The sequence below is a fragment of the Chiroxiphia lanceolata genome, chromosome 6 (assembly GCF_009829145.1).
Source record: "Chiroxiphia lanceolata isolate bChiLan1 chromosome 6, bChiLan1.pri, whole genome shotgun sequence".
NCBI classification, from domain to species: Eukaryota; Metazoa; Chordata; class Aves; order Passeriformes; family Pipridae; genus Chiroxiphia; species Chiroxiphia lanceolata.
The window spans coordinates 37,377,324-37,398,046 of NC_045642.1; the positions used below are offsets into that span (position 1 = coordinate 37,377,324).

Sequence of the window (20,723 nt, forward strand, 5' to 3'; positions counted from 1 at the left end):
AAGCTAGAAGAAATGAAGAAGGTAATTATAGATCTTGAAGGCCCAAAGCTTTATCAGTTTGCATCAATCACCTTCATAGACTTTGCGACAGATGTCTAAATAACAAGTTTGTATTTTAGTTAAGCGGAGCTCTACAAAAGTTTCATGTACAGAAAGAATTTTTTTTCATGCATCAAAATGGAATTCACAAATGGACCACAAGAGTTGTAGGATTTGAGTTCCTTCTCCCCAAACTATTTAAAATTTCATCAACTTCAAGACATTACAAAAGAAATACTTTAATGATACCCACTCCACATGATCTAATCATGGTACAGTTACAAATTCGGGTAATTTATGCTCACCATTATGTAATTCTCCTGTAACTGTGCCTTCACCCTGTGGGCTTCCATCCTGATCTCTCCATTTCCAGTCAATTCCTCTGATTACACGAGCTCCTGGAACCATGTATTTTAACACCTGAGAACGGACCAGACGTCGTTGTCTTCGCAGATTTGCTTCAGCTTCTTTAGCAGCTTTTCCTACAAGAGATGTAAATTGAAATGAAAAGACTTAAAAGTATTGAATGGGGAATAATTTTGAGCTTATTTCCAAGCAAATTCCACTGCAAAAATTAACCTCCTTTTTCACACTGACTTTTTTATTGTATGCTCACTGGCATTTTAAAAGAACAAATAAGATATATACACATTCTTTTTCTTACCCAGCTGATCTTCACATACTCCGTTCACAGCGCCATAAAGTTCAAATCCAGAGAGGGAGAGGTAGTGTGTTTGCCCACTGGCATTCTTTCCCATCTGTTTTATTCTAACATGTCTCCAACCTTGTTTCTCATCTTTTGGAGGATCTAAAGGCCACGTTGCTGTAGACCTTTAAGTTTATTAGAAAGGGAGTGTTGGTGGGTGACCAGAAAAAGAAAACAAAAACCAACAACCAAAGCACAACCAAAAAATCTTAGTACCAAAGTAAGCAAAATCATATTGCTGATCATGTATTACAAGACACATAAAACCTATTAATACTAGGAACAAACTGTGGATGAGTGTTGGTGCTACTATTTTGTCAAAAAATCAAATGCAAAATTCACAATGATGGAAAAGCACAGAGAACTTACGAATCACTTATTCTCCAGCCCATCCTTGATAATTTACATCGCCTACCATATCTTTATATAGATATATTGTTACAACTACAGGACAAATTAAACTAGTCTATAGACAAGTACATTTTTAACTGAGCTCAGTTTTATGAAAAGTGATAAAATACACTGACATACCCTGGTTCATTGAGACTGCAGTCATCAACATGAGTATACAAAGTAGTCCAGTTCTGTCCATCCTTAGATACCTGGAAAACCCAATTTCTGAGAGCAGATCGTCCATACCCTCGAGCATGGCGTAATGTGTAAGCTGATGGTATAACCCAAAGGCCAAGATCAATGGCAAACCAAGCATTCTTATCATCATTAGTATGACAATTGAGAGCTGAACTGTCACGGCTCAGGATGTCTTCTAAACGACCATAAGGCAGATTTCTTCCTTCTGAGGATGTAACCACTACTAACCCATAGGCTGCTGGATTTACCCACTCATATGCAGTTCTATATTAAAAAAGAGAAATGTACTGCTCAATTATTACTTACATAAAAAAACAGGTATCAGCAACATTTGACATTTATTGTAAATTGTATACTACAGCTGAGTTTATCACAAACCAAAATGACTAATATAATTTTAGATAAATAGATAACTTTAGATACGTTTCAAACATTATTTGTTTGGATTTTTTAAACTACTGTAGCAAAGGAAAAAACCCAAGCCAAAACCAAACAGAACCACATCAAGCAAAAACAAAGACCCAAACTTCCCCATTCTTTCATTTCTTAGGGAAGCATAAAAATTCTCAACACAACTTCAGTGATTCATATTCTATTATTTAAGTAGACCAAAAAGAAATGTAATTCTACTGATCAAAAGATACTTCCTGCTCCTAAAAACATAACTTATTTCATTTCATTATGAACTCTCTCCCCATCCTGCCCCAAGGTATATAGTTTGTCTTACTTAAATATATTTAGCTTTGAAGAAACTCACTTTGCATTTGTCCCAATCCAGTAAATAATTCCATTTTCATCAAAATCATGTTGATGTCTGAACACAAATGTTTGGCCTTCACGCAGTTTTCGTACAAAAACAAACGAAGCCCTATCAAAGTCGTACCATTGCTTTGCTACCTACATATGAATGAAAGGAAATAAAATATTAAAGAAACAGAATACAACCATTCCCTGTGAACTCTGTGTGTGGTATGCAGCTCACCATTTTTAGGAGATATTGTTCTAGAGATTCAACAGTTGCCAAGGGTTCCATCTTGAGCATTCTCCCAGTCCGATCTATCAGAGATGTCTCCCCTGAGGCACGTTCCAAACGAAACCTCAAGCGCCTTGTTAATATCTGAAAGAGTAGTTCAACATTAATATAGGCTTTTCTGTTCACGCTTTGAAATTTTAAGAAAAACAGTTTCAGTGGCATATCAAGTATCTTTGCATAACTTAAGTAAACTATATTCTAATGAAACACTTTAAAATGTAATTGATAACCTTATTTTTTTCAATTAAGCAATGCTTTAAGATGATAGTCAATAACACACTCAGCTAATGTTTTCTCACTTCTCCTGTGTTTTCATAGCTTTTATTTGTTGACTAGCAACTATAATACTATATAAATTGAAAATTATTTTCAAAAATATTCAATAGCAACAGTGTTTTTGCAACTTTCTGCAACTATTTGCTAATAATTTAACATAAAAACAGAAGTATTTACACTTCCTTAGCATGTTGCAAAATCCTGAAGTGTGCTTTCAAATAGAAAAAAATCAAGAATCCACACAAACTGGAAAAAACCAAGTAATCTTTTTAGCCAAACTGCCAAGTGTCCTGCATAAGAAGCTGATGATCTGGCAGGTGTCTGAACATACAGCCCTAGACGAGACCCTTTAAATAGTTAAAACCCATCCCTTGTCATTACAAATAAATGTCTAATAATTGCCTTCAACTATGCCTTCCACTAAATGCTTGGTCAAGCAGTAAGGATACTTAAAAGGGGGCACATTCCTTTATAAAGACAACAATACTTGAAGACAAAAGAAAAAGAACAAGCACATTATCTCTTCAATCAAAATTTACTTTCACTTCACAGTGTTAAAGTCACAGTAGAGGAACACTCACACATTTAGGTTAAGTGTTAGAGAAAACAGATGCCAAAGAGTTCGTTGTTCTTTACCTAATTCTATCCACTTCTGCGGACAATGTGTTCAATATATAGCATTCAGATGTGTACCACCCAGGGTGATATGCTGTTATCACTGTACATTTACCTGAAGATTATATGTAGATCCTGGTGTATCATACAAGTGCAGAGGTAGACGTTCAATGGATTCTAACACTGCTATCAATTTCCGAATTAATGCAACTGCTGGACGACTGTGAAAGTGAACAGTTACCATGTTACCACAAAACAAAGGAAAAAATTCTACAGTGTCTCAGAGAACAGTACTCAGCTGAGAAAGGTAACTCAGCATGCTATTTCTACTAATATCATCTGTTCTAGTCACATGGTTACAGCACAGTAAAAAAGATATTAATCTGCACAGTGATGAACAAGTCACTTCATATTTGTCAACAGATGTTCATTCAGTATAGTTGACTCTTACAGATAAAAATCTTCCATTTTTACTTCAATGCCAGATGCTGTCTTTTAAGATCAATTTTCTATTCCACTCAAATTCAAAGAACATAATCTTAGTCTTTAAATTATTTTAAACATACCATACTGCTTCACAAATGCAAAAGGAGTGGTTTTTTTGTTTGGTTTTATTTTTACCTTTCGTCGTCTTCATTTTCACTGAATGCTGTTTTGAAAACATTTATCCTCTCTACCAGCTGACTACAGTCTTGTTTCACATCTAAATCGACATTCTAATAGAAAAAAAATACATTACATTTAATACAAATGTTTGTTATACAGGCAAAAATATCTATTCAATCTCACTGAATGCCCTATTTAAGGTATGTATATGAAAAGCTAAACATCAGTCATTAAACCTGACCAGTGTTGATTTAAAGATTTTTAATGGCTCATTTTAACTAAAGTCATCTATTGTGACAGTTTATCTTCAACAGGTAGAACAATAACTGGAGCAAGTCTGCCTGATTTTCACCAAGACAGGAAGGAGACATATTTATAATAGAATTTTTAAATGAAGGCACATGACTTAATTTTTTTTTTTTTAGAAAGATTTTCTTCAGCAACGATGTTCTATAAACTCACATTATTTAAAACTGTCAGCAACGATTGAACTAAGCCACTACTGCACATTTCATATGGAGAAATAGTATTCTCATCCTTCAATAGTACGATTAAGTTTTCAAGAGCAGTCTTCATTAAATCTCTCCAAGTATTTTCTCCCTCAATACACTGAAAGACAAAAAGATAATTATGGTGAAACAAGGTAACAGTTTTTCCACTTCAGTTGAAAAACCATATCCTAAGAAAGTACCTATCTAGGCAATACATGCATTAAAACTCCCCACATTTCAGACAGACATACTATGACTCTCCTTACACCATGAAAGACTAGTCTGAACATTATGTGATTTTCACTGACATCAGACATTAGAAATGAAGGATACCCTTACCTGTCTGTTTGCATGAAGCTCCCATGCAGACTCCAACTGTGTTGCTATGTTCCTCAGAGTTACAACTACTCCTCGAGGCATACTTTCCACTGCTTTAAAATGATCATCATATAAATCTCTTGCCATAGTGCGAACCTAGAAATGGATTTTAATAATCAGAACTCATACCTTATTGTAATGAGACTATAGTTATTTTCCCAAATACTGGAAACTTGGTCATCTTTTTTTAAATAAGTCCATGAAAGACAGACAAACAGGGAAGAATCAGATCCATCATACAGCATGAAATGGCAAAGCTTGTGAAAGGATAAAGGTACAGGAGAAATAAATGGAAATACACACAATCTTACTGAATCTCACAAACTAAGCTTAGTGTCATGTATTAAATTACAGCACAAAAGGTAGGACTCTCAATCTGTAAATCTTTCTTTTAGAACTGTATCATGGATTAGATAATCTTTTTAAAGATAAAATTAAGGAGGCTTGATACGGTTTCAGAATGCTTTATTAACATTCCTTAAAACAATTCAGTCCCTATTTGAGCTCTTATTATAAGAATTACTGTTTCTACAAAGTATGGCTCACACAAGATACAGATCTGATAATGTAAGTTCTTATTAAACAATATTTTGCTTATAAGAAATTCCCCAAAAATCTTTCCTTTTCATTACCATTACATGTACAATAATACGCAAGCTTCGGAGTTACACAGTGCAATCTCAGGTACGAGAGTGCACTGCCTTTCCTTATCATCCCATGTATTCTCATTCACACAGTGTTTTAGTTTTCAACTTAGTGTCACACTTCCTAAGATGTAAGTTCTTACATGCTGCAGACAGGTGGTACAGAATACATTGACTGCCCTGTTAGAAACTGCAAGACAGTTCAAGACTGAAGATTAGCTTGAGCCCTTGACATCAGCAGGTCACAGAACATACTGTTAACTCTGTGGGGTCTAAAATGAGGGTATTTACTCATTTTGCCTCACTACCACAACTCTTACAATGCACACTGTTCACTTCCAGCACCCTACCTGTCACAACATCCAGTCTGAAATTACTATCTAAATGAAGTAACCATCATACGGCTCTGACAACTGTAGTATTGATCATAACATCTTTTCCTTTTGCATAAAAGAAAAAAAAAGAAAAAAATCCTGCAGAATTATACAAATCTAAATCAGAAAGATTAGACTTTCCTACATTTTTAAAAGAAAATTCATTTTCCTCCAGAGGAGCACAGGGTTTACTAACATTGTTGGATAAAACCACCTGAAGAAGTGCTTTGTTCCAAGTGACATTTTCCCCTTCAAGCTTAACATAAAATTGTGTCTAGTTGAAGTCGGAGATTTTAATCCTCTGAGAAGAAACTACAACTCTATAAGCATGTTATAAAATAAACTCAGATTCTAAGCATAAAATAGACAGATGCCCACCAACCTTTTGTTTTGTCTTCTCCAGTTTAGATTTCAGTTTTCTTCCTCTTTTGCCTGTCCAGCCAGTCACAAATTCTGACCCTGAAACGTATTTTTTAGAAAAGTTGCATTTTCTCATCGGTATGAAAAGTAACAAATAAAAAAACTACCTCATATACACTTGCTCCTACCTGCACATAACACATACCTACATACTTACCCAAAGAAGTTTCAGCTGTAAATGAATGCTTTGTTCCTCTGTTCGATTCAAACACAAAGCCTGGCAGATCTTCCTTCAGTATTGTAGCTTGCTGACCATCAGAATTGTGAATAGCAATTTCTCCTTCTTTTAAACAAGTGAGTGACCAGTTTCCTACAGTAAGTTTAGTTGGCCCTGGTGTTGATAAAATTGGCTGGCTTGTGGTAGATGGTTTTACTTGGCTCCGAGCTCTCTGCAACTTCTCAAGGAACTCACTCCTACTTTCTATTTAAAAAGAAACAAACAATTTTTTTCTTCCAACAACTGATTCCACCATTTTATCTTAGTTTTGTTTTTGTCTTTTTTTTTATTTGGCAAGAGCAAAACAACTGAGTACATTCAATGCAAAATTAAGTTTGAAATTAAGGGTCTTAAAGTGTTCTAAATGTCTTCCCAGCGTACTTCTGCACTTCAGCAGTGATTTAATCCACAACCACATGAAAGCTGCAATGTAACAACGAAACTCTTTCTGAAAAGTGCTGTTCACAAATATATTAATTCGTCATTACAATTATAATAGGAATATCAAAGAAATCCATGATAAACTTTTAGTCTTGGAAAAATTAATCTCATTATGGCCAGCATGATTTACTCTCAAAAGTGAGTTTTCAGAAAGAAGAAATTAAATGAATCTTCCAACAGGAAAACAGCAATCAGTTTCATAGCTTAGAGCAACTGGAGAAAATATGCTGAAGCCCTAACAAAAAAAAAAAAAAAAATTCACAAAACTTTACCTAGTCCGACAGTTAACATGTACTAAAAGCAAATTTGAGCTATTTCCTCAGATGAAGTGTCATAAAATTTTTTCATGAAGTATACTAAAACTTTTATTTAATCTCATTTGGAGAACCTCAGAGAAACTAAGAATGCCACAACTATGCTACTTAATACAGTGACATTACATTAATTCAACTTCTGATGTAGATTTTTATTTTTCTTTAGTAATTACAAAACTGTTAAGGATCTCTATCTCTGAGAAAGGCAAAAAAAAAATACACCAAACAGCACCACATGATACTTAATTAGAAGACAATATTTAGAGAAATTTAATAGACGGCAAACACAATCATGTTCTACTTTTAGGGCAGGCAGGCAATCTAGCCCAAAATTATTCCAAAAACCTATCTCAGATTTAATTAAAATATATTTTAATATTTTAGTAATTACAAGGCTGAGTTCATAATTTAAAAGATAAAAATTACGTTTAAAATAAAAATGCAAACACCTCAGTAATGTAAAGATTATCTCTCAACTGCACAGTTAACAGGTACCCTCATATTGATTTGATACATACAACCTTTGTAGTCCATACACTTGTAAAAATTGCTGTTTTCCTTTTGCTGCATTGACAAGCTCTAGGTTTTTTAAATCTGCTAGGTTTTTTTCTTTTATAACACAAAAGTAAATCATCTCTGTGCAAAAATAAATATGCACCGAAGGCATAACATTATTGCTTAAATTTCATAACGTATAGACAGAAGGTTTATAAAAATAACTTTGAGATTTTATATGCAAAATGAAAATTCTGTTAATTAAACCGTTTCAAATTTCCATAATTACACTTTAATAAATTTATTATATAGCATGCTGCACTGCAAGTACTATGTTTATACATGGTTGGGAATAATTTCAGGTTCCCTTGGACAGAATTTTGAGTCACACTTAAAGCGTCAGAATTACCATTAAATTTCAACTTTTGCATTGAAGTTTTATTTTTTCTAAAAATTCAAACAAAACAAGTATAGAGTTAATGTGGAGAGGGGTGAGTACAGACCTTCCAAAAATGTTCACACTATATATATATATTTCCCCACCCACCTCAACTTTCATCATGCAATACACATTAACAGATTTCACTACTCAACCCACTATATTCTTGCCAGTTGTGAAGATACTAAAAAGTATACCATGAGATTAATCAGTAATGACTTAGGACAGCAGAACATATAATACAGTTCAGGACTTAAAGATACTGAGTCTATACTGTACTGTAGTCATTTCAGTTAATAAATATTAATTTCTTAAGTAAAAAAGGCTGCTGCACATGCTTAGAGTTCATGGTTAAAGTTCAGGCAAATGACGCTGCAAACATCAGTACTCTTAGTAGAGGTCTATCTGACAAAATACTGCATGAAGCCTCATTTAATCCCAATTTTAGCTCCTTTCCCTCCATAAATCTATGCTAAGTATCTTGTCAAAAAACTTGGGATTTATTCAATCTTTTTTAAAAGACTGATTTAAAGAGATATCTTCTTAAATTCTCAATCTGACTTCTTTTAAGTTCTCTTCACTCCAAATTCATCTGAGGTGTCCCCATTCCACTCATCTTGTACAGATATGGTAAAGTCTCAGCCCCTTGCCCAAACCATTTGGAAGGAAAAAAAAGTTGGCATCTGGGGGCTAAGAGAATCTAAAACGTTATCCTCATAGATCTTGTTAAAATTGTATTGTGTGATAAAGTAGTATCTCAACCCAGGAACTGTTTACCTCTTAAGGTATTATCCTTATCAAAAAGAATGCAAAGATACATTTTCTGACAAAAAAAAAATAATCTATAAGTGGTTTCCAGTTGCATTATAATCAAAAACACACTATATTGCATTTTGTCTCCTTGCACCAAAATCGATGCATAAAGTCATTAACACTTTATTTTCATCCTGAATCATAATATGTTCTGTTATTTCACTCCATGGCTTGTTGAAAACATAATAATATTGCAAAGCATTTTATGTCTGCAGGTTCATGAATTCATGAACTGCAAAAAACATGAAACAACACAAGGAAGGTTGTTTCCACATCCAGAACAAGTTGTGTATTCTGTACAGAAAACTAGAACCAGCTGTGCATTGCCAGTGCATAAGGTCTGTTCCCTTATCCTCTCTCCAACAGACAATTAAGACATTGTAATTTGTTTCCCAATCTTGATGAGAAACCTTCCATTACTTTGTCTTCAAACACATGCAATTCCATTCTGCTAGCTAGAAGCAAACAACAAATCACCATTTCAACCTGCTTTTCCTGGGATGGCCACTACAAAGTGCTTTTAATGACTGGGGTGAAAAAAATTAGGTACGCATGGAGAATTAAAACAAAAAGTTAATATACTTTTACTGGCAAGATGTTTACTTAACACAATTCACCAAGGAAGTCAAGTTATGGTCACATGCTATCTGACAAAAAGCATCACAGTTAACTGACCACCTTCCACCTGTTTATATCCTTTACTATTTAGTAAGCCAATTCCTGCAAAACAAAATAGCTCAAATCAAATTATATAAACAAATATAACCGTCTCAAAACTTAACTCAGATTTGATTGGTAAAAAAATTACCTGAACTATCGGATCCTCCTTCAGGGCTCCCACTGGAATACATTGTGGCCAGCTTGCCATCCAAGATAAATCTGAACCATCCATTACTACCATTAGATAGCTCCAGGGCTGCAGCATCACTCCAAATATACAGGCAGTCCCTTCCCCTAATGATTGACCAGTCTCTCCAGTGGTACGGTTTACCCTGTTGCAGTTCTTTAGCATCCTCCTGTGGTTCATCCTCCTGTAATAAATTTGTATTTATCAACAACAATAAAAGAACAAAAACGCCCAATCCATTAAAAAAACGCAAAGAAACCCCAAACCAACAGAAAACGCAACACAAAAACATAGACATCTTTAAAAGACTTTAAGAGAAGTACCAGGAACTATACTATTTCTGTTTGTAAAACATATCCTTAAAAGTATTCTTTAAAACAATAAGATACTTCTTAGGAAGTTTCCTGTCACATACAGCTTTATCTACTCAACAGTAACAACAGTCTGTTAACTGTGACAGCCACTTCTGTTCAAAACTTGAATTGTGAGGAAAGAATCACAAAATGGTGGAAGTTGGCAGGGACCTCGGGAGGCCATCTAGTCCAAACCCCTGCTCAGGCAGGGACACATAGGACCAGTTGCTCAGAACCATGTCCAGATGACTTTTTAACATCCAAACACTTAAAAAACCAGCAACTCAGAAAACCACCAAACAACCCAAAACCCACAGTAAAAGAGTTTAACTATACACTTAAGGTTTAACTATAAATTTAATTGAATTGATAACAGAAGAGGTCTGTGATCCATTCAGTTCTTTTGAGTGGCAATAAGACTGCTGGAAATTGACAAATAACTTCAATATACACTTACGACTTTCATTAAGCAAACAATTATTTTCTTTTTCATACGTTTAATATATCCCATAACATTTAAAACATCTGCAATTATTTGGCGCATAAAGTTCTGACACGAATACACTTCAGGAAGGATTCATTTCATTTTGCAGTCACTTTCAAAATACTAGAAAAAAATCAAGTGTCAATCAACTTGACCATAAATAAATATGGATAGGAAAACTCAGCAGATAATAATGTGCTAACAGAAAATGAAGGTAGAGACAAAAACAGCAAAAGCAATTAAAACAAGGGGCATACTATAAGCATGAATTTAATATCCTAACTACCTTGCCCTGGACATTTTCATAACAGTGAAAATTTTACCAGAAGTGTTGATTTTACAGTAACAAATAAAGCTATCAATTCCATACACGTACCTTCTCAGGTTTAGACTCCTCTTCATTTTCATCATCAGATGATGGCCCCGCCAAAGTTGACACTTTACTAATTACACCAAGTCTAGCCAGTTGGTCTAGAAAAAGATCACCACCTTTATCCACTAAATCCCTTATGATTTGCAAGGCTAACAAATGGCCATCATCATCATCCTGTAATACATTGGGATGAAAAGAAAATAACAATTACTTGAAGATATCCTTACATGCTGAACTTCACATATGGTCACAGATGGATGGTATAAAAGTTTTAGGGTTAGCTGTTAACAACTACATGGAATCAATGAATATAACCCCCTTTTTTGCACTGTCTTCCTACCTCTTGATCAAGCACTGTAGCTGTTATCTCAACCAGGATTGTGGGCAGATTGTGGCCAGCATCGGAGTCACAAACCTCTTTCAGCAGTGCCTCAGAACAAAAATGTATCATTTTTCTAATGAGGGCAAGACTTGCTTTCCTTTAAGAGATGGTAGAAAAAAAAGATTCTAACAATGATAAAACAAGCAGCAATCAAATCAACAAAAAAGTTCAAGATAAAACTACTTTTGTACTACATTTATACATTCTTTAGAAACAAAAAAAATAACTTGTTTCAGCTCGTTACTGGAACCGAAATTAGTTTTTGTTAAGAAATCCTAGATTATCTCTAAGAATAATGTGCCTCTGATCTTTTTGGATTGTACAGTGCTACCTGTCTAAGGTATTTTAATCTTCTCAACCCTTTGCTAAGTATCCACTCTTAGTGCTGGCAATTCACTTCTGCACAATTTATCCCCCTCACAGGTATCCAGCCTTTTGTTTTAGTCATATTTCCCATGTTTCGAGACCCTTATAGTTTTAAAGTCTAAAATCACTATTAATCATGCAGCTCTCCATACTAAAAACCATAATTAATGTGAAAGCCAATCACCCCCATAGGGTAGAGACGAATTTTTTATTTGACTGACTTCTAAAAACATAATTTATCTGATTCATAAACTAAACTTTAAAATAGAGAGCCAACTACTTCTTTCCACAATCTGCAACAACAGTTAATCATACGTAGATTGTTAACATAGTTTCTTATTTCATTCATTTAAAAGGACCTAGTTTAAGCTTTCTATCATCAGCTCATATTGAGCCTCTCTCCACTAGAGGCCCTTTTTATCTTGCATTTTCACCCATCAAAGTACCTATAAACACTGGGACCATAAGTAAGTGATTGGAATAAACATCATATTTGTAGTATAAAAGGTTGAGCAGTTATGGTCAGATGCAATTTTTCACATCCACTATGCCACCCACAGCATTCCTTTTCTAAGTAGTAAATTAGATTACACTCTTGTAATTCTCTCAGTAAGAAGCATTTTCTGCAGTTGATAAGTTGTTAGTCTTCTAAAAACAGCTTTTTCCAGTCTTGATGATTATCCAATGAATGTATCTTGATATCACTTCATTAGTTTTCCTCTACTAAATTACTACTTTCATTACAGCGGCACAAAGAGCTGTAACCAAATCACGTATGCAGTGTATACAATGTACTTTATGAACATAGAATTCTTTCATCATGCTACTATAGTCAAGAGTATGCTTTGCTCTCCCACTTCTGACTGACTAACCATATTTTTTCCAAGACATCACTTCCCCAGAAAGGAAAAAATGCTACTTAAAACGTTAAGTAAAAATCAGTCATGCAACATTTTTCACACAACCACTTCTATTCAAAAAGAAATATGATTGTTACTTGCATTACTTAAACTTTTAGATCCACCTTGGCTTTTTTAAGATTGTATTAAGAAACTGTCTATCGCGACAGTATTACCTTATTGAAGGCAACATAGTTTGTTGAAATGTTTGTGCAAACACAGGCAATAGCCTTTTCAAGTATATGGGTGCCATTTCTGGATCTCCTTTGGGTTCATTACATTCTTCCTCATCCTTGTTTGCATCTTTCTTTTTCTTCTCATCCCCTTTGTTAACAGGACACATCCAATCTCCTGGAAAATATTTTTCCCCAAAACATTCAGTGGCAAAAATCAACAAACCAAACCTAAAAGCCCTTTAAATAAACATACAGGTTTTCTTTAAAACACCTAAGTACCTGAACAGGAATATGCACTCCAAGAAATATAAAATTTACACGTGCACAACTTCTTGAATTAAACTATTTGATAGCATGTATCACACCTGTGGCATCTAACAAACATCAGATAAAGTGCTGTTTTCTCATGTACAAAGGAAGGATGCCAGAAAAGCTACCAAGGCTGACACCTTTGAATCCACAGGAAAATCCCAGTCTAGTCCCATTCCACAGCTGAAGAGCAGGACCACTGGCAGTGCTCATGGCCAGTCAGTCATTTCTTCAGTAATTCCCCCTCCCTGAAGAGGGGGACCTTTGAAGTTTTTATAAACTAAACCACTGAAGTTTTTATATGGACTTTACAGGTTAAGGAAGGTCGGTCACAAAATATTTTTTTTTAAATAACCTTAATAAAATTCTAATAATTGCGATATTTAACATGTATCAGCATTTCTATTACAGCGAGGGTATGGAAATAAAAACTGCACTCACCTGGAGATTGAAGAATAGCTACTACTTCACTGTGTCCCCTTTCACGAGCTTTGTCCAAAGGGGTTTTCCCATCTTCATCTCTCAAATCAGGGTTTGCACCATGTCGTAAGAGAGTCTGAAAACAAATAGTTTTATGTATGAATAAAACATTAAGATTTCTTCTTCCAAAGTAGCAAATGTGTTTTTTACACATCTTTCCTATACTCTTCTCATGCTTATAAACAAAGTTGGAGCATTCCGTGCTTCTGATATTTGTAGAGCTAATATAAAACTACTTTTATTCTTTAGCGCCCTATCATGATGAAAAATCTATGTTTTGATAAACATCATAAAGAACATGTAAATATTTGATCATGCATGTGTCCAACATATTGAAAACATTTTGTGCAGAATAAGATGAAAAGTCAATATGTAAGGCTTCCTAATTGTCAGTTTAAATCATACCTTTGCTACCTGAGGTCTTCCAAAACACGCTGCATAATGTAATGAGGACGACCTCTGACCTCTGTTAACATCAGCACCCCTTTCACAGAGAAATTCTACCTGTTAAACCAGAAAAAGGAAAGTAGTTTTTTTCTTTCTTCACATAGATAACATAACTTCTTAAGAATCTAGAAACCTAATTTACCATTTCCTGAGTTCCAAAAGCTGAGGCCCAGTTTAAAAGAGTTTGTCCTACATCATCCATAAAATTTACTTCAAAAGCTGAAAGATACAATTAAATAAATAGTTAAAGTTCCCAGAATTATAAACTAAACTTCAACACTGTTCTTTAAATAAAAAGTAGGTCTTAAAAAAATTAAGCATCCTCAATAATTCTAGAGAAGCATTTATGCCCTTAATTCCTATAAAAAAAGATGGCATAAGAATTATACTAACAGAACCTGTTAAGTATTTAACAAAATAAGTGAACTTGTATATGAAGATTTTCAATGCACTAAGTAAGCATTCATTGTAACACCACAGATTATATGAAAACCATGAGATAAAGCAAGCATCTCATTTTCTTTATCAGAGTATTTTTTGCTTACCTCCTGTGTCAATAGCATCTATCAGTGCATCAGTATCTTTACTGCGGATGCAGTCTATTAGCTGCCGATGAGAACGTTCCCCAGAACTATCCAGTCTTCGCAGTCCTGGGATTCTGCCTGTAGATCCAGCACTGGATTTTGGCAGGGCTTTTCTCCCTTCGAACAGTAGCACCAAAAGAAGATCTACTAACCGCATGGTATCCAGCACACATCTCTCATCACCCTGCAACGCACTTTCTATAGAATCTGGAAGTTCAGATCTTAGAAGATCCTGGAAATAATTAAAAGTCTGAACAATAAAAAATATACAGGGCTTTAGAAGATACTATCAGAATTGGGTTTCATTTCCATATGAAATGTTTCCTTTTTTCCCCCTCTTTATAAATAAATGTGCATGTGTGTGCGCATGTGTATCTATAAAAATAAAACTTATAAATATATAAAATAGCAACATAAATCTTGCATACATTAAAGTACACAGAGGGAAAAGCCCTATGAAAACAAAAAGCTGTAGCATAAAAGGATTTCTTACATGTGTTACTACTGGAGAGCCTCTACACAGGGTTGACAACAGGCTTACAATAGTTGACACCTGATTACTTAATTTAGAGTCTGCAGCTGTTGGTGGTGCACCAGCACTACTCCGTCCAGGTTTGCAAGCTGAAGATGGTCCTGATGCTGTCCCACCCGCAGCTGCCATGCGAGATAACAACTCCTCAGTTAATCCGTGCTTAGCTAATGGGGCTGGGTCAACCCCGCGCCGTGTGAATCTGTCAGCTAAGGAAGCAAAGCATCTCAGAGCTCCATCCGAAACCTAAGAAAGAAGTGCAAGAGAAATTATGAAATATCTCTTACTTAAGAGGAGAAGATGCTAAGGGGATATCTGCAAGAATACAGGACATATAGAAGAACTTGATTTCCCCAGGTTCCCTTCAAAGTCAGTGAAAGGAGGAAACAGGCTTTTCAAGCCAGAAACTCAGAGATGGAACCCAACAGTGCTCTGAACTGCTCACTGAAGGACTGTATTGTTGCTGCATTTCTTCCCCTCCTTCTCTCTGTTGATGATACATAAAAGTCAAGGAAACTATTTCTGAAGTTCAGCATTATGAGCATTTCTTCAACTGTGTGATTTGGGGTTTTGCTCAATCTAGAAAAACACATTTAATAATGAAATTGCCAATAAATACATATTGGAAGCACTTCTCAAAACGTTTTTAGTTATAGATCTTGTTGTTACAGCTATTTACAATCCTCACTAGCAACTGTCCATTCTGACCATACAGTTTGAAAAAGAACCAATACCAACTCACAGCTGGGTATTGAAAGAGCATACTTAACCTTCTGGTTCTTCTGATGCTAGAAACTATTACAGTAGCCTTCCAATAACAAAAATGAAATACACAACAAAAAAACCCAAAACACCAAGAAAACGCTCTATGAGGACTTACTTCCTAGGTTTCATACATTTACCGAATTTGAAATTTGTTCCTCAAAGAATAATAAAGACAAAAATTTCCTTGTGGTTTTATCTTCTGTATTTACAGAACACCAAATATTCCAATGTGTTATATTTTTACATTTATAATTAACATTCTGCTAATATTACAATGTTATAATAATTTGGTTCTTTCTATCAAAAGAAATGCTATCAAATAAGCCATTAAATGATGCACTGACTAAGAACTCTCAAAGTATTAAATTGACAGTGAAGCTTGATAGTTAAAGTTGTATTTAAAGGTCTAGATATTTCTCTTGAGCACAAGAAATTTTTCAATTGGACCAAGCCTAAAAATAGGACAAACTGGGAAAAGCAAATTTTAGGTAACTCAAGATTGCCCACTGAGCACCTGATCCAAGGACATGTAAGCACTTCTGTGACAATAAAATGCAAATTCCCAAATTTAGGTTTGTCACTAAAGGGGAAAAAAAAAAAAACAAACACACACACACAAAAAAAAGCAAACAGTGGCACTGTGGAAATAAGGCTTACTGATGATCCTTTTAACAATTCAGCAAAAAGTACTGCTGGCCAACTGCCAAGGAAAGCAGCCAACATCTTTTCATGTCAACACTGAAAAGAAAGGAAGGCTTTCCCTTTATCTCTCTCATCTGTGCACTACAAGGGTCTCCATCTTTCAATCAGGTTTGCGTAGGCATATCAAAATAAGCTGCTTCAGGCACGCTTGCCTTCAAAGATCTGTAGTAGCAAACCAGATTGATGTCAAGAAATAGTAAAAAAAAACCAAACCACAATATCTATTCTCTATCAAACTCTAAATTACTACAGTTCTTACTCCCTAAAATGTCAACTCATAGCACGGTCCATTTTCAAAATGATTGTCAGCTATCACATAACAAGAGCTTAAAGACAGTTGCTCATCAACACACAGAACATGATCAGAGTAGTAGCCAGACTTCATGAAGACAAAATTTTAAATCTCCATTAAGTTTGCAAACTTCTGGCACAGCCTGTGCATGCCAAATATTCTGATTTATCAGTACTCTTTTGCAAGGGACATTTTTCTTTAACTTGTGATGGTCACTGCTCATGTCTTCTGGCATTTTGCTCCAGTTCTTTGACGGTACAGATAAAGAATTCCATCAACCCTTATGTAATTTGTATACACATTTTGGATCCCTACCATGACAGCTGTCAGAAATACACAAGAAAGGTTCACCTATTTAACACACCGTATTAGTGGCATCAGGTTACAAAGCAGAAGAGTACTGTGGAAAGTATTTACATTTCTTCTCCCACATTGCGAGTTTAGCAGAAAGGTTAAAAACAAGTTACAGATAAGCTGTTCTTGGGGCCACATTCATCTGGTCTGAACTTCTCCCTCAAGTTGTGTTACTAACTGGCAGCCCACACAAAAAGTGACCAAACCCAAGAGTGTAAAAGGATGAGGTGTGGAGCAACAAAACTTTATAAGGGACATTACTGGACAAATCCATAATACACATCAACATCCATTGCAATCCTGAGGCTTGTTTCATGCATAAGACATTTCTGAAGGATACCAGTACAGACTTACTTATTATCTGGGTTACTCCAGTCTTAAGCCCACTTATCTTTAAGCTTAATTGCTAAATAGCTAAGTTGATCTGAACTCTCATTCACATCTCCAACAGCCCCAGCAACTGCTTTTTTCAAACACCTTATAAACTGGAAAAAGTTTATTGCTTCTCTTAGTCTGGCAAAAGAAAAATGAACCAAATTGACTTTTGTCTCTTACTTATGCCAAACTTACTAGTGATTGAAGTGCAGTCATAGAACAATAATTACTTTAGAAAGTATCTCAAAATGCACTGAAAAAAGTTACAAGATATTTTTCAATAAAGTTTTCAGAGGTTAAATAAGATTATATTCAAACAATAGTGCTTGGAGTCAAACATTAAGCAGTATTTTTATCCTCTTATCATAACAACTATAAAGAAAACTATTGTAATATCCATATATAACAACTTCTATGTAGACCTACAGTTGGGGAGGCTAAAGAAGTTACCTAGTCATCTATTTATTAAACATAATGAAATTTAAATTCACAGCACATTGAGCCAACATTACCTGATGGTCTTCATGTTTTAATAAACTAGACAGAGATTCCACACAGATCTCTAATGAAGAATCCTGAGGCTCCATTTTGCCACAGAGTCTGGATACTACAGCCATAGCTGAATGCAAAGTATCTTTATGAACAAGGTGTCCACTGTCACGAATGAATGTCAGAACACAATTCAACCCTCCGGCTTCAAACACAGCTCCTGACTCACGTGTACAGATTAATTCTAACACCTAGGACAAAATTAAATTTAATTTGAATGAAGCATACATAAAAAGTCAGTTATTTATATCCTAGTCAGATGTTTATATCCATATACAGAACTAGTTAAAAAAATGAAACAACAGGAAAAAATAAAAACGCCTTTCTTCCTCAACACCCAGAAGCAGTCAAAGTCTTCAATACTCTAGTAGTTAGTTGTTAGAGCTTTCTTCAAAAATACAGGAGTGAATACAAGAACATCCCCCAATGGCATGGTCATAACAGGTGTTCATGAAGACAGATAACAGTATCTTATCCTGGGAGAATTAAATCTCGGGATAACACACAACTGAGAGCTCTGAAACTTCTAAGAGCACCATCACTCCAGCGATGCACTTTCAAGTAGACTGAACTAGTAAATCGGAAATACATGCATAAATTCTGATGCCATGGTAATCAAGGACTACAACTGTATGCTACCACAGGGCCATGAGTTACACTTTAAATTAGAGATTTTAAGGGCCCTGTAAATTTTTCAGAAAACTTCACAAGGGTGAAGGGAAGCTCTGTCTACTGTTATTGAAGAGGAAGCAGACAATTTTTTTGCAACAGGTAATTAATCTGAACCTGGAGCCATTCTTCATTCCCTTTTTAGCACAAAAGTAGCTCTTAGCATTCTACTAGTATTCTAGTCATATAAGATAAACGGGAAAACCTTCTTCTAATATTTCGTTTCTTTTTCAATACATCCAGTTTCTTCTTAAAAACAAGGTTCTTAAGTATATGTACCTTCACACACTGCTCAGCCAAATCTCTGCTCGTTCTGTTGTTAAGTTCAACAACTACTAAACGATTACAAAGTGCCTTGATAGCTCCATCCACTCCCACAATCCTACGGGTGCATTCAGCCGATACATCCAGATAATACGTTATGGCACGAGCTGTTACTTCCAATACATTGTCTGGAGCACTTTCATCGAGAAAAATTTTGCACAGTGCTGGCAAAAAAGTTCGAGGAGGGCATCTGCAGGAACAAAAACAGAACTCATTATTACATTGTGCCAGTTTCTCTACATTACGTAATTTCATACAGTCTCACATCAGCACATTAGTGCTTTCCATGCACACATGATTTGCTCAACCAGCTTATAGTTGGTTCAGAGCATTCTTTTAGAACACTGCATCTCACACACGAAAATTCAAATTGGTAATCTGAAAAGATGTTGTATTAGGGGAAGAAGCCAGTAGAAGAAAATATTCTTGAAATTTTACAATCATACAGGAAAAAATATATCGTCTTGGGAATTTATTTTAGGAATTAACCTCACATCACCAAACAGAATGTATTTTTTCTTTAACAGAGCTTCAAGGTTCATGATGATTAATAGCTACTTGAAATTTTATGTTTATATAAAGACTAAAGATTTTGGTTTTGCTAAACAATTTAATTCTGAGTGGTCCTTCTTCTCTATGTTATTTCCCTTGTCTTTTTATCCTATTTCAGTCTCCTTCCCCACCCCTGCCTCATTTTTTTCCCCTTAATCATACTGAGAACATATTTAATTCATTTAGCTTGTTTCTACTGCATTTTCTCTCCACATGCATTGCCTTGGTAGCCTCTGCCTCTCCTTTTTATTTTGAGTCTGTATGTTGGATATCCCCACAACTTCAAAACAAAATGAGCAAGTTGCAATGGTCCTTCTTCTACCCTTCTAACACAACAGAATATAAACTGATATAATTACTTTTCACAGCTGTGGTTAAGACTGATTTGGATCAAAAGTTCTAAGACACAGACCTATACTTTACCTCAGTTTATCTTCCAATAGCATACTTACTTAACTACAAATAACAACACAATGATGGTTCACTGCCGTGGTAAAAGACTTCCAAGGTGATGGTGGGGAATTAAGTGAAGGGGATATACGCTGTGACCGTAGTCAAAATAACCGATACCTCAACCTTAGATGCAGTAGACCAGACTAAATCTACAAGAAGCAAATAGTGCAACTTTTCCTTCAAGTAAGGCTTTGGTCTTCAAATGACAGCCTAAAACTTTTCTAAATCCAAAACAGAAAGAATAACATGTTTTTTGGTCTGGAAGACAGGTGAAGTACTTGTTGATGAATCATTCTGAAGACTCAGAGGTCATTCAGTATCCCATCTGGTATGCAATGACTCATAAAAGGGACTAAATCCTGGGACAGCAAAATGCTAAGAGTTTCCTTGAAGATCTGACCATGCTCTATGAAGTAATTAATAATACTGCCTGACAAATAAGTATATTACCCAATGATCCTTAATGACAAAATAATAAGTGAAGCTTCAATAAAGTCAAATCACGTAAGTAAAACTTGTATTAGCCTATCCAGCCTATACTGTCTGTTGTTCTTAAAAAATCTGCTA

General features: G+C 35.1%; 1 protein-coding gene across 10 annotated transcripts in view; it reads right to left on the bottom strand.

The window, feature by feature from the left end:
- The window catches only part of HECTD1 (HECT domain E3 ubiquitin protein ligase 1), a 61,939-nt gene that overhangs the window by 24,344 nt on the left and 16,872 nt on the right, over window positions 1-20,723 (bottom strand). For 4 of the 10 annotated variants that reach the window (XM_032690740.1, XM_032690743.1, XM_032690741.1 and 1 more), the window contains exons 3-25: window positions 19,107-19,341; window positions 18,122-18,349; window positions 15,086-15,367; window positions 14,554-14,842; window positions 14,151-14,227; window positions 13,967-14,065; window positions 13,523-13,637; window positions 12,773-12,947; window positions 11,290-11,428; window positions 10,953-11,123; window positions 9,701-9,923; window positions 9,568-9,612; window positions 6,319-6,594; window positions 6,136-6,212; window positions 4,697-4,831; window positions 4,329-4,475; window positions 3,882-3,976; window positions 3,376-3,481; window positions 2,319-2,453; window positions 2,094-2,233; window positions 1,277-1,600; window positions 704-870; window positions 345-521 (exon numbers count right to left, since the gene is read on the bottom strand). In XM_032690740.1, the coding sequence (XP_032546631.1) occupies window positions 345-521; window positions 704-870; window positions 1,277-1,600; window positions 2,094-2,233; window positions 2,319-2,453; window positions 3,376-3,481; window positions 3,882-3,976; window positions 4,329-4,475; window positions 4,697-4,831; window positions 6,136-6,212; window positions 6,319-6,594; window positions 9,568-9,612; window positions 9,701-9,923; window positions 10,953-11,123; window positions 11,290-11,428; window positions 12,773-12,947; window positions 13,523-13,637; window positions 13,967-14,065; window positions 14,151-14,227; window positions 14,554-14,842; window positions 15,086-15,367; window positions 18,122-18,349; window positions 19,107-19,341 (3,857 nt within the window). The remainder of the gene's footprint in view (window positions 1-344; window positions 522-703; window positions 871-1,276; window positions 1,601-2,093; window positions 2,234-2,318; window positions 2,454-3,375; window positions 3,482-3,881; window positions 3,977-4,328; window positions 4,476-4,696; window positions 4,832-6,135; window positions 6,213-6,318; window positions 6,595-9,567; window positions 9,613-9,700; window positions 9,924-10,952; window positions 11,124-11,289; window positions 11,429-12,772; window positions 12,948-13,522; window positions 13,638-13,966; window positions 14,066-14,150; window positions 14,228-14,553; window positions 14,843-15,085; window positions 15,368-18,121; window positions 18,350-19,106; window positions 19,342-20,723) is intronic. The other 6 variants (XM_032690744.1, XM_032690739.1, XM_032690742.1 and 3 more) reach the window with 4 other exon arrangements.